The sequence below is a fragment of the Colletotrichum jinshuiense genome, chromosome 9, assembly GCF_051148585.1.
Source record: "Colletotrichum jinshuiense chromosome 9, complete sequence".
Lineage (NCBI taxonomy): Eukaryota > Fungi > Ascomycota > Sordariomycetes > Glomerellales > Glomerellaceae > Colletotrichum > Colletotrichum jinshuiense.
Genome location: NC_139316.1, coordinates 3649277 through 3661917, shown reverse-complemented (window position 1 = coordinate 3661917; position 12641 = coordinate 3649277). Strand labels below are relative to the sequence as shown.

At 59.6% G+C, this 12641-nt stretch overlaps 5 protein-coding genes across 5 annotated transcripts; 2 read left to right on the top strand and 3 right to left on the bottom strand.

The window, feature by feature from the left end:
- Positions 1 to 457: 457 nt before the first annotated feature.
- On the bottom strand, positions 458 to 1108 carry EsH8_IX_000967 (uncharacterized protein; the record flags this gene model as incomplete). Its single annotated transcript, XM_083267303.1, has 1 exon — positions 458 to 1108. One exon carries the CDS (start codon positions 1106 to 1108, stop codon positions 458 to 460), a length of 651 nt encoding a protein of 216 aa, XP_083130868.1.
- A 1029-nt stretch (positions 1109 to 2137) lies between these two features.
- Positions 2138 to 3684, bottom strand: EsH8_IX_000966 (F-box protein; the record flags this gene model as incomplete). The annotated part of the gene is made up of 3 exons (XM_083267302.1): positions 2138 to 3054; positions 3135 to 3474; positions 3535 to 3684. 3 exons carry the CDS (start codon positions 3682 to 3684, stop codon positions 2138 to 2140), a joined length of 1407 nt encoding a protein of 468 aa, XP_083130867.1.
- A 427-nt stretch (positions 3685 to 4111) lies between these two features.
- On the bottom strand, positions 4112 to 5342 carry EsH8_IX_000965 (sterol desaturase family protein; the record flags this gene model as incomplete). The annotated part of the gene is made up of 4 exons (XM_083267301.1): positions 4112 to 4186; positions 4232 to 4870; positions 5007 to 5262; positions 5332 to 5342. 4 exons carry the CDS (start codon positions 5340 to 5342, stop codon positions 4112 to 4114), a joined length of 981 nt encoding a protein of 326 aa, XP_083130866.1.
- Positions 5343 to 7696: 2354 nt separating this feature from the next.
- On the top strand, positions 7697 to 8962 carry EsH8_IX_000964 (meiotically up-regulated gene 113-domain-containing protein; the record flags this gene model as incomplete). Its single annotated transcript, XM_083267300.1, has 1 exon — positions 7697 to 8962. The coding sequence occupies one exon, from the start codon at positions 7697 to 7699 to the stop codon at positions 8960 to 8962; it is 1266 nt and encodes a 421-aa protein (XP_083130865.1).
- A 2900-nt stretch (positions 8963 to 11862) lies between these two features.
- On the top strand, positions 11863 to 12620 carry EsH8_IX_000963 (uncharacterized protein; the record flags this gene model as incomplete). The annotated part of the gene is made up of 4 exons (XM_083267299.1): positions 11863 to 12138; positions 12195 to 12230; positions 12295 to 12386; positions 12443 to 12620. 4 exons carry the CDS (start codon positions 11863 to 11865, stop codon positions 12618 to 12620), a joined length of 582 nt encoding a protein of 193 aa, XP_083130864.1.
- Between the last annotated feature and the right edge of the window lie 21 nt (positions 12621 to 12641).

The following is a 12641-nucleotide window of genomic DNA, read 5'->3' as shown; positions in this document are numbered from 1 at the left end:
CATGGTATGGTTTTCGCCATCGCCACATCTTCTGTTACGCTGTTAAAAGACATCTACTCCTTATCCTGCTTCACAGATCCTATTGTCTCGTTCGGCAAGTTGGCATTGCGCTGCCACTTCTGCTCGTCAGTTTTGCCGCATAGATTACCATCAGGGGTTCCCATGGTGAGCCCGAATTAGATGGCGGAAGACTCGGGTAAAGATGGAGAAAACCAAAGCCGTTGCAATGTGTTCCGAGTGACCTCAAGTGAGGAGGGGAATATGACAGACCGAGAAATCACAAAATCAAACGATACACGCAGCACGTACTTCATACCATTACTCATTCTCGGAGCAAAGCCCTTTGCGTAACATCAAATCCCCCCCATACCTACAACTGACAAATCATACGCCCGCTGAAAAGAACCACCGACACACCTCAAGTACGATCCCGCAGCCAGTATCCGACCCCGCCATTTCAGGCAAGCGCCACAGCCGCCGCCGCAACACCAAGCATTGCCATCATGCCAGCACGGGCCGTCGGCCCCGCCCCCGCCGGAGTACTCGTGCCCGACGCTGCCGATGCCCCTGTCCCGGACTGCGTTCCGCCCGCAGCCGACGCCGCCGTGGTGGAAGCTGACGCCCCGCCGCTCTTCGATGCGACTCCGGTGGTTTCGCCTCCCTCGCTAAGCGTGGCGTTCTTCGCGGTGGAGTGCAGGCTCGTCGATGTGGTCACGACCTTGATGACCGTGCTGGTGCGCGTCGGCGTGACCGTGACCGTCGTGCTGTCGTCGTCGTCCTCCTCCACGGGCGTCGTCGCCTGGGCGGTGGCGGCGGGGGCGGGCTTCTTGGCCGGGTCGGTGGGGAGGAAGCTGGCGGTGATGGTGTCGGTGCCCGAGTAGGCGGGGCAGCCGGGGACTTTGCGGGGCGGGGCGCGGCCGCCGCCGCAGTCGACGCCCTGGCAGATCTCGAGCGTGTCGGGGACGTACCAGATGACGGTCTCGTACGTGTTGCCGTAGCCGGGGGAGGGGTTGACGGTGACGGTCGAGGTGAAGGAGGTGCAGCCGTTGGTGTCCGTCTTGGCGAGGACGGCCGTGGCGGCCAGGATGGGCAGGAGGTAGCGGGACATCTTTTTTTTTTTCTTCTTCTTCGAAATCCGGTCCGATGGGCAGAATCTCTTTTTGCAGTCCTGGGCTTGATGCTGAATTGGATGGCTTGGGGCAAACGAGCGTCGGGGTTCCCAGGGATTGATGGAGTCAAGCGATGATCTCGAGGATGAGAGATGGATCGCCGGTGACCGCTGCGGCCGGGCTCTGGGGCACATTTAACGCATCCTTCGACGCCTTCAAATCTATTCTGCTCTCGTGCGGCGCAAGACCCCCAATGAGAATCCTACGATACCCTTGGCTTAATTTCGCCATACCCCTGGAGGCGGCCTAAATAGGGATACGGCCTGCCGCATCGGTGCATCGCCTGCATGCAATCAGGGTGCGCTGCATCGCTGTAGGGCGGGATGGAAAAGAGAGAAGCAAGAGACAATGGTGCCTGTTGGCGTCCCCGACGATTGTCCAATTTCACCCGGGCAAACTTGGCTTGGGTCTAGAACGCGGACCAGCTAGGGGTGTGGTTCCGAAGACGTGGACGGGTAAACTGGACCCTTGCTTGGCTCGTTGAACAAGCGGTCGTGAGAGAATAAGACCGAATTCTGCTGCCTATTGTTGATAACTCCGTGCGACGACGCAATATCAAGTCAGTATGCAGTTTGTTCTCGCTAACTAATGTTACAAAGATGATCGCATCCCTTGTGCGACAGAGGTCAACCATTTTTCTCTGGCATCCCATCTTGCTCATAATCCCTACATGCACTCGGCTAATAAAGGCGCAGGTGACAAAAGATCTTCCAACTAGCCGCAAATAGACATGGCCAAAATTATCCCACGCGTGGTGTCCACCGCCTCTCTGAGCTGAAAACAAGTTGGCCGGGGTTCCTCATGTTGAGTTTCGGCCCATCGCCGTCGCGACGACCGTAGGCAAGGGTTCTTTCTCCCGGGTTACTTGGGTTGAATTTCGCACGAGAAATAGATGCGTCGCGGTTGCACAGCTTTCGATCAGCTAAGTCAAGTTGGCCGCCGGCAGAAGAGCCTACCCTGGAGCCCGCTTACGCTGCCTTCTCCATCCACTCCCTCTTCCACAGCCAGAGCCACTCCAACGGGTTCTGCGGCTCCGACAGCAGCGCCGCAATGCCAAAGGGGGTGAAGCACCCCGGGAACTCGAGCACCGAGCCGTCCGAGTGAATCTTGCGCAGCCCGATGCTGGCCGACTCCCGGTAGGTCTTGACCTCGAGGGCGAAAGTCCCGCCCGGCTCGGTGCACCCGTCGGCCCTGGCCCTGGTCGTGCCGTGCTCGTTTCCGTCCGCGTCCTCCACAATCCTGAACCGGATGTTCTCCATCGGCCCGTCGTGGAGCGTGAAGTCGTGGCGCGACGTGCCCCACGTGTGGTACCCGAACCACTCTCCCTCGGTGAACTCCTTGGAGATGCGCTGCACGTACTCGAGATGCCACCGGCTCCAGGACTTGGTCGAGGCGAAGGAGGCCACCGACGAAGCGAGGTCCGACCGTCCAGCCGCGCCTCCCGGCTGCCTTGCAGGGCTGGGGAGCGGGAGAACGAAGGCGTCGTCCTTGGAGGCTGGCGGCGCCGCGAAAGGGAGCCCCTCGTGGGACGGCAGATAGACCCTGGCCGGCCGGCCCGGGAAGCTGCTGCGGAGGTTGTACGCCATGAAGGCCTGCGACATCATCAGGATGGTCTGGCGGCCCTCCCACGTGCGCTTGAAGGCGAAGAACCTGCTGTGCGGCTCGTCGAACTGGTGCAGCAACGAGAGCTGGGTCTTCAGCAGGTGCATGTTGTTCAGGACCTGGGTGTGGAGGAGGCCGAGGACGAGGCAGAAGGCCTGCTGGACGACCAGCACGTCTAGGTCCATGTCTGGGAACTGCTCGGGGACGAAATTGCAGGGTTGCGTGAGGGTGATGAGGAGCCCAGGGATGGCGGCCGCGACGCCGAGGTCGATGGCCGGCGCGTCTATTGTCCGTGGCGCCGTGGGGTCAGAAAACAGCGAGGAGGGAGGGGGCGCAACGGGGACGGAGGGTGGCATTGCTTACATCCGAGGACTGCAAAAGTCGCAAATGCTCCGACCAGGCTCCGCGTCTTCTGCAGGAGCTCGACGGTCGGCACCGGCAGATTCTGCAGGCCGTTGTCGAAAGAAATCGCCCGGAACGGAACCATCAGCTCGTCAAGCTCGTCGGACAGGTCGGCCAGCCGCGGGGCTGCGGCAGCCAGGCGGGACCAGACCATTCTGGTCTCGGCCCTCGGCCGGCGGACATGGGTTCTCTGGGAGGAGCCCGCCGGAGCTGAGACGCACCGGGGTGCTGTCAGAGCGACGTTGATCAGCCGCACCAGCTCGCGCTTGTCGCGCACCCATTGAGAGCTGGGCTCCGAAGCCTGGGTTTCTGTGTTAGCGGCGATGGTCTAGGCCATGCAAACGGCGGGGAGGAGCTGCACATGATGGAGAAATGAGCTCTGAAAGACGAGGGCAGTGTCGCACGCTGTATGCAGGGCCCGGCTGGCACAGATGAGGGAGTGTATATCCCCGGCCTCGCAAAAGGAGGCAATGTTCTGAATGAGCTCCGTCGGAAGGTCGGCAAACGACATGGCTGTTTGTTCTCTTTGTCTCTCGGCCTCGCTGTTGTTGTGATAATGCCAAAAGGTTGGGGTTTTGAGGGGGACGCCGAGCGATTCTGACGTGATCATTGCCTGGAAACGGATGCCTCGAGTTCGCCAAACCCGGCCGTCAGCGTATCAACACGGGCACTGCCTGCTGCCGAGGCGGCCGCGGCTGTGCTGCGGTTGGAAGCATGCGTCCCAAAACCCGCTTTGGATTTTAGGCAACACGAAATGATGGGGTCGTTGAGTTTGGAAATAGTGCAAGTACAGTGTCAATTGCTTTTTGACAATAGCGATCGTCGCATTAATTATGTAAGTCTAGGTAGTCCAATTACAAGTCGTCATATTGAAGTCGTCGTGTCGGCCGTAAAACGAATTGCCAAGGGCCGTTTTCTTTCGCGACGACTTCGTCACTTCAAGAGCCCAGGCGCAAAATTGGGTTGTCTGTCCCCTCGAGGAATCCAATGCCAGCTTTTCTTTTCTTCACAGCCTTCATTTCAACCCACCCTCCCACGATGCCTCCCGTCTACTGAGCCTTCTTCACCTGGGTCAGCTTCTTCTCGCGCCTGCGCTGGTGGGCCTCGGCTCCGGCCTCGGTGTCCATGACGTAGTCCCACCACCTGAAGCTGGACGCGTAGTTGCCGATGAACTTTTCGTGGTGCACGTCGTGGTGCTGGGCGCCGGCCCAGAAGGGCAGGAAGTGGCGGAGGGACCAGGGGAAATCGTAGCCCGAGTGCGAGTCGATGGCCTGGAACAGGCGCAGGACGATCCACAGGTACATGGTGACGAGGTGCAGGTCCTTGGTGATGAAGACCCAGAGGATCGGGGAGCCGACGGTGCCGAGGCCGAGGAACATGACCTCGATCGGGGAGGCGTACTCGGCCGTCATGCCGAAGGGGGCCGAGTAGTAGTGGTGCATCTTGTGGACGGCCTTGTACAAGGGCGGCCAGTGGGCGCCGCGGTGCATCCAGTAGTGCCAGGTGTCCTCGAGGACGAAGAAGACGGCGATCTGGTAGGCCATCTTCCACCAGGGGGGGAAGGGCACGCCGTAGTCGAGGCCGCACCAGGTGGCGATGGGGTGGAACAGCCAGATCTGCGGGAGCTCGACGGTGAAGTGGCTGAAGAGAACGAGGGCACCGCATTCGAATTGCTCTTTCCAGGTCGGGATTTTTTGCTGCAGGTCGGCACGTAAGTGAATGTTCACGAGGGTCCGTCAAGGGCTCGAGGCGCGACGAGAGGCATGTAGAGCCGCCACGTCGTTGAGTCCTTGAAGAACCCGACTAGGCCGAGACGGGGGCGGGGGAGCGCACCTGTTGGATCTTCCATCTACGGAAGTATGGGATCGCGTCGATGATGATCCACGGTAAGCTTCGGCCGAAATACACAACCTCGTGCATGACAAACGTCATGATGCCGGTCGCGAGAATGTCGTTCTGCATCCACAGATACCATGCCGCCCAAAGGCGCTCGATGGCGTTCAGCTGAACATTGTATTTGGCGACGTCGTCGAGCACGCCGAGGTAGCTCTGGGTAGAGGTCTGGTTGGGAAACACGACGGTCGAGTTCCTGCGGCATTGTAAGCGGGCTGGCCGTGTTGGAGAGGATGCACGGCACATGCGGGACGTGGTGACCTACCAGGACGCCATGGTATCGAACGCACCCCGATGCAACGCAGAGAGAGAAAGAAAGAATAAAAAACTAGAGGCAACTCTCAAGCTGCAATGGCGGCGTTTCCAAAGACCAAAGGCCGCGGCGAAGGGGGCAAATAGCAAATATAAATCAACTGCATATGGTGGAGACGCGGAATTACAACTGGTGTTGGCGGGCTTTGGAGCGTCGTTTGAAGCGTGGTGCAGGGGTGCAGACGCCGATGGCACGATGAAAATTCATCGGCATCCGCTCAAGTGTGGTACGACAACTTGCATGTTTGCCGTGAGTCCAGCCAAGTGTGCCTCTCTCAGTAAAGGAGGGCCACGGAGCCGAATACGAATGGCAGTCTCCAGAGCCAAATGGCCATTGGTTTAATGCCTGGTTGATGAGATTGGCGAGTCTGGAGCCAGGAACTGATCGTCTTGCCTTGGTTTCGCCTCGCCCTTCTCATCAGTCACCGCAGCTCTCGCAGACGACGGGCGGCACGGGCTCGGAGCCGTCCTGTCCAGCTGAAAGGCACACAGAGGCTCCATTTTCTAAGCCCGCCTCGACCCCGGGTGACCCACTTTCCGATGGTGTGTTTGTGGTGTGATTTTTGCCTGCCGCATCCTGGGCTCCGAGATTACCGGCCTCAGGGGCAACTGGAGATGCGCAGAAGTGCAGAAGTGTAGACGCGCGCGCGCCATCTAGAACTGGGCAGCTTGCCATACACGGAACGCGTCTGTTTCTCTGTCTGTCCGTCCGTCTGCCGGTGTAAATAAACAACTATGGAAAGAAATTCGGACTGGGTAGGCAGACGCAGAGTTGCTTGTATTCTCAGAGTGCGAGTTGTGCGCCACCGATGGGCTGCTCAAAACAGCTCCTTGAGCTCCCGAATAGCACTGCTCATGCTGCGGCAGCTTCATCTCCAGGAACGGAAAGTGAAGCCTGTCGCCGTGGACATGACGCGACTGGGTGTCCGCATCGGATGCGAATCATCCGGGGAACACCTCCACTACGGCTGAGCTTCCTGCATCTTTCCGGAAGAAGGACGGGTCTCCTGGGTCGCCAATTTGCTCTCCAAGGCCACCGTCACGCCCCATGCGGTCGAAGACACGCGGCAGTCACTCCATTCGCCATGCAGTCACGCCGAAGCTGTTCACAGCGGTCGGGGGTGGGACCTATCGGCTCTTGGGCTGGGTTGGCCGGAGCAGATCGACATGTGAGTACCGGAACTTGCGGTGTGGAGTTGGCGCAGAAGGCCGGAGCATGGTTAGTTGCGCATGCCAATGCCAATGCCAACGCTCGGAGAGATGATGTGCCGTGGCCCTTTTGACTGGTGGGCATGAGGAGTAAAGATCCGAGAGAACTTGGAGTTGAATACTTGGCAATGGTTATCATCGCTTGCTTCTTAGATGCCACTTGGTTGCTGATCGTACCCATCATCCCGTCATCAACGATGTCATCTGCATCGTCACATCCTCGTTGGCCTCTAGCCTCATCCAGTTGCAGACGAGTTGCGGGGACCATCAGAATTCCCTGCTCATGTCGACATATACTGAGAATATGGCTGTCGGGTCCTGTGCCTTGGCGAACAACACCTGCCATTCGCGAACGTGTGGCCTCAGACATCCCGAGGGAGAAACATGACGAGAATGAACCCTCACCGTCGTTGTGATAAGCTTGGTGGTTGTCTTCAATAAGTATCGTGCTTCTGGGAAGACTATCCAAGAATGGGCTTCAATTAACTGCTGGCGACAGAAAGCAAGCACGTGCAGAGGCCGTGATAGTTTTGGTGATGGAATTTTTGGTGTTGTGGCGGCGGCTAGTGGGCATCAAGTGTGGCTGAGGCAAAACAGCCCGAGCAAGCCACACACGGCTATTTTGTCTCTGCCAGCCACCCCAATGAGGCTGTGCGCATGCCTAGCCACGCCGACTCTACAGCAAGCTGCCACGCGATGGCCACGGCCATGACATCGTGCCCAGGGCGCCTCCCCACCGCCCACACCGCACCAGGCGCCTCAGCAGGCTCGAAGCCCTGTCTCTGACCCCGTCGAGACCCAACCTCGTCCAGTCAGTCGCAGTCAGTCCCCGTCACGTCGAGCCTGCGCGCCCACCTCAGTCACCATGAGCCTTGTCGATTCCTGTTGCTGCATCTGCAGGTCATTCGCGTGGCCGCTCTGGCTCTGGCCCTGATTCACACCCCGAAAGCGTCGTGACTCTGCCAACTCTACACCAGTCTTTACCTCGCCGTCGTTGGCATATTTGAGCTTCGCTTTGCTCTTCCAGGGCCGACTCTGGCAGGCCGGCAAACTGCAACTCTGAACACGAACACGAATAATCCCCCTGTTACGCGAGTCCGAAAGGAACAATGGTCTACATCGCCAACACCCCCGAAGACCGCCTCGGGCGGTCCGACTCCAAGAACCCCAAAACTACGTGCAAAGGCCTCACGGCATCAGGCAACCTATGCCGAAACTCCATCACGCCCGTCAGCGGCAAGAACCTCTCCCCGACCGACAAGGAGGAGTCGCTCTACTGCCACCACCACAAGGACCAGGCCGCCAGTCGGTCGGCCCAGTCGAGCCCCGGGCCTAGGATGTCCGGCAAACCCATCTTGGAGGGACGCACAAGCATCGACACCCTGGCAGACCGGCTCGGCCTGGTGGACGTGGGGTCGAACCCGACCAAGAAGCACAAGCGGCCGCGGCCCGGTGGTGCGAGGCCGCAGTCTACGAGCTCGAAGCCGTCGGCCGCGCATTCGCGCCCGCCGCCGAGGAAGGACAAGGAACTGCAATTCTGCTTCTGCTTCAAGATCCCCCTCGACGAGGTCGAGGACCACCAGCCCGCGCCCCGGCCCCAGCCGCGCCCGGTGCAGAACAACGGCTCCGCGCCGATGCCCCGTCCGTCCAGCCAGTACCTGGCCCCCTCGAGCTCGCGACCGAAACCCAACACGTCGAACCACAGCCGTGTGAGCTCCCAGGCGTCCCCGCAGCCGCTCTCGACGTCCCAGACGGCGCAATACCTCTCGCTCATCCCGCCGAGCACCGACCCGCAGACGGCGTCGGCGCTGATGGCCGAGCTCGCGCGGCCGTACGGCAGCTCGGAGGAGCCGGGCTACATCTATATGTTCTGGATCATGCCGACGTCGAAGAAGGAAGCGGCGCCGCTGCAGGAGGCGAGGTCGCTGCTTACGCCGCCGTCGCCGGCGCGGGGCGCGGGTCGCCAGCGGCGGCCGAGCGACGTGGTTTCGGCGTTCGCCAACGCCAACGGCGGCGCGTCGGCGGACAACAAGATGCTCATCAAGATCGGGAGGGCGGCCAACGTGCAGCGCCGCATGCAGCAGTGGACCAAGCAGTGCTCGTACGAGATCGAGGTGCTGCGATACTACCCCTACATACCGGGCGCGAGCCAGGCCTCGGGGGAGCAGCCGCGGATGACGCCGCACGTCCACCGCGTCGAGCGGCTGATTCACATTGAGCTGTCGGGCATGGGCTTGCACGCGGGGCCTATATCGTGCTCCGGGTGCAACCAGGTGCACAAGGAGTGGTTCGAGGTGCAGACGTCCAAGAAGGGCATCGGGGCCGTGGACGAGGTCATCCGGCGATGGAGCGACTGGGACGAGACGCAAGTGTAAAGCAAGGGCGAGGGCCGGCAAAGCCTTCCAAGCCTTCCAAGCCTTCAAAGCCTTCTTCAGGCAAGGCTAGGGCGAGGCGAGGCGAGGCGAGAAGACGAGATGTTGCGTGATCACCTAGCGATGTATTTATCTACACTAGTTAGTTTTCTGTTTGGTTACACACTGCATGGCGGCCGGCGACGCATAACAAGGTGGAGTTTTCTTTTGCATGCAACCAGCGTCCGCGTGGTGACAGACTTGGGGAGGGGGGAGCAAACGGAACCCTGCATTTCAGCTGTCCATGTCAAACCACGCCGCTGGTTTCGGCCAACAGACGTCTCTCGTCAAATCATCAAGGCGTTTACTTTACGTTTCTTCGCTGTGGTGCAATTTCAGAAACCGATGGCGCAATCTGGCTGCCGGGACCCCCATTCTGCAGGGTTCAGATGCCCAGTGCCGCTTGACCTCGCTCAGCTCCGGGGCTGGGACTATCAACGAACGAACGCCATTTCTATTTGGTTGACATTGACACTTAGACACATTCACACATGTCTGGCGACGTTTCCATGTGTCATCCCCGTCTCCTCAGTGGCCGATAACCCCGTCCATCCAGACGAGTTTACCTCAGCTGTTTAGTCAGGCTGTCTTGAGGGCTGTCTAACGCGCCCGTCGCCATGTTCCTGATGGCTGACTGTGCCGCCCGTCGCAACATCTGCCCAGTGCTCCCAGTGCAGTACGGGCACGGGGAGTGAGTGAGTGGTCCAGTGCGCTGCCCACGCTACTACATAACGGTACTCGCGCTACTACGTAGCATCTAGCGCTCTCCGCTTATCCTGCATGCCGCATGCTGCATCCCGGCTGTCTGACTACGTTTGGTGGGCTGGAGGGAACGACGGCGGGGGGATGGACCACCGTTGGCAGCGTCTTGCGTCCCGCGGTTCGAAGCCTGAAAAGTCTCTTCTTCTCCCGTGCTCCGCCTGGCCTTGTGCTGTGGTGTGAACCGTAAATCTCATCTGACTCGTATCCTCGCGCAACAAACCAAAACACAGAGAGCAACAACGTGTAGACTGTTTCGTTGCTGTCGTTCAAACCTCTTCTCTTTGTTTCTTATGAAGAAGTGAATGTGGCGGTCACCAAGAGCCAGCATGAGGATGAGTGGTGGCTGTCATGTTAGCTCATTCGTTCGACGCCCCGTTGGGGGTCGTCCTGCCAAGCTCGTGTACCCGTGCCGAGAAGTGCCTCATCTCTTGGCCATCTCTTGACCCTTTGACACCCTTTGATTCTCCGAGGGGCTACTCCCAGTCTCCCACTGCCACTGGGGGGCGGTCGCTGACAGGGACGACGTCACTAGCCCGAGCAAGCTTTTGCTGGTGGCGCTCCCCCGATGCTTGTCTCTGCCGATCCCCTGTCTCTTTGCCGTCGCGGAACAAGGTCGATTGGCTCTTCAGCGACAGGAGTCTGTCTCTTGGAGGAATCCTTGCCGGGCCCTGGCGGCGCCGCACGCCAACCAACGCCCCATGTCGCCCTTCTTTTTTCGACGAGGTCTCGCGGTGTGCAGAGGAGACGTTCTTCCTGTCGGGCGCTAGAGCGTGGGACGCAAGCCCACCTCGCCTCCTCCAACGTCCAATGTCCAATGTCCAATGCCCAGTGTCGACGACGGTCGGTGCTGGCTCGTGGGAGCTTTGCCGCCCATCTACACCAGTACTACTCTGTACTCTAGCACCAGATTGTGCTCCGTACTATGTGCAGATAGAGATTGGCAAAACCAGGCGTTGCCCTAGCGGCCGAGACGACGAGCCCATCCCAAACACCCATCCATTCATCCCCCCGGTTGACGCTAATCGCATCTTGTTGCCCACCCCAGGCTAACTTCGGTCAGGAAATGCACCGTCGTGGTTCGACGCGGAGGACGACAAGTCGGCGACGACACACCACACTTCCCCATATCCCGCGATGACGTGCTCCATGGCCGCGGCCAGACTGCCACCCTTTCTTGGGCCTCTGATACCACCACCACTACCACCACCAGCCCTCTGCTCCGAGGGAGGGAGCTGTGAAATTTCTGACCGGTGGCGGGCTCAGTTCCCACCCCATTCGTCTCCGAGGCCCCCCGCTCCCTCGCGTTGGTGTTTCCTATTATCCGCCGTCTGACTGGAAGACTTCCGCCGTTGGCGGGTATCGCAATCTCTGCGGAGGAATAGCGACTTTTGCCATGCTTGTAGCGATCCCGGGGCCAGGGTGGATGTGGATGTAGAAGTGTATGCAGTGTACATGGCATTTTGCCCTTTTTTGTCTTGTGTTTCGTTTCTACTCCCCCCTACCTACGGCTTGCCGTGTACCGGCCTGTTCCTTGATGGACGGCGCAGATGGCGAAATCCTACTACACCACCACCACCACCGCGCCATCGCTCCCTCCCCCCGGCCCCGTTTCCCATTCTACTCGACCTTAGCTCGGAAGGCATCCGCATCCTACCTTCAACTTCCAAGTCCAGGGTCCCAGCTGCCAGGGATGAGACTGCAGTCCCGGCTGATCTTTTTCCTACCTTGACTTGCCTTGCCTTGCCGTTGCGCTCTCCTTCATATATCTGCACGTCCCACGTGCTCGTGCTCTCTCTCTCTCCACCATCTGTGCCTGAAGTCTGTTCCGAACTTTCTTGTCTCATCTCTCGTCTGCTTTCTCCCCCACCATCTCCTCTGCCCTTCCGGACGTCTGTGATCGGTTACATCGTCTTGTAGTCGTATCGTCGTGTCGTTCCGCAGCATTACCGCGTAGGCTGCCTCGGTCCGCCTCAAACAGTTGTTACCACCACGAACACGCGACCCTTCGTCATCCCTCTATACCCATTGGCACCCCGCCAACTCGCCTCACACTCCCCCCACCGAGCTCACCGGCGACGCATCGCCGCGACTCAATTGGCGCCATGGACAGAGACCTGCGTCAGCCCGAGCCCGCCGCTGTCGATAAGGCCGACCCGGAGCTCGCCTACGCCCGCGCCGATGCCGAGACGGGCGGGTCGACGGGCTACAGCGCCTGGTTTGGCGGCCGCAACACCAAGGTTGGCCCCAGAATAGCGCCGTCGCAGGAGGGCGTCGGGAACGTCTCCGACGGCGAGGAGAGCGCCGATGCGATCCTCGGCAAGCAGCTCGCCGAGGAGGACGGCCACGCCATCAAGTACCGGACGTGCAGCTGGCAAAAGGTAGGGTCGCGGGAGATGCCAATCGCGATGGGATGCATGCTAACGGCGCGGCGCAGACGGCTGGTCTGCTATTCTCCGAGTACATTTGCTTGGTAGGTCTTTCTCCGTGTTGTTACGCTTTTTTTCGTTTTTGCACCAGGTCGCTGACAATTTCAGGCCATTATGAGCTTCCCGTGGTCATACAGCGTTCTCGGACTGGTGCCCGGACTGATCCTCACTGCTGTCATTGCACTTATCGTCCTGTACACGTAGGTCACCCGTCCGGTCCACGGCTGACATGGCCCTTGCTGACGTCTACTTGCAGCTCCCTGGTTCTCTGGCAATTTTGCTTGAGGCACCCCGAGGTTCGCGATGTCTGCGACATCGGCCAGATGCTCTTCTGGGGAAAGAAGTGGGCGTGGTATGCCACCGCAGTCATGTTCATCTTGAACAACACTGTAAGTTTCTTCCGAGGTCTAGAGATTTTACAACAGATTGGCTAACGCTGCATAGTTCATCCAGGT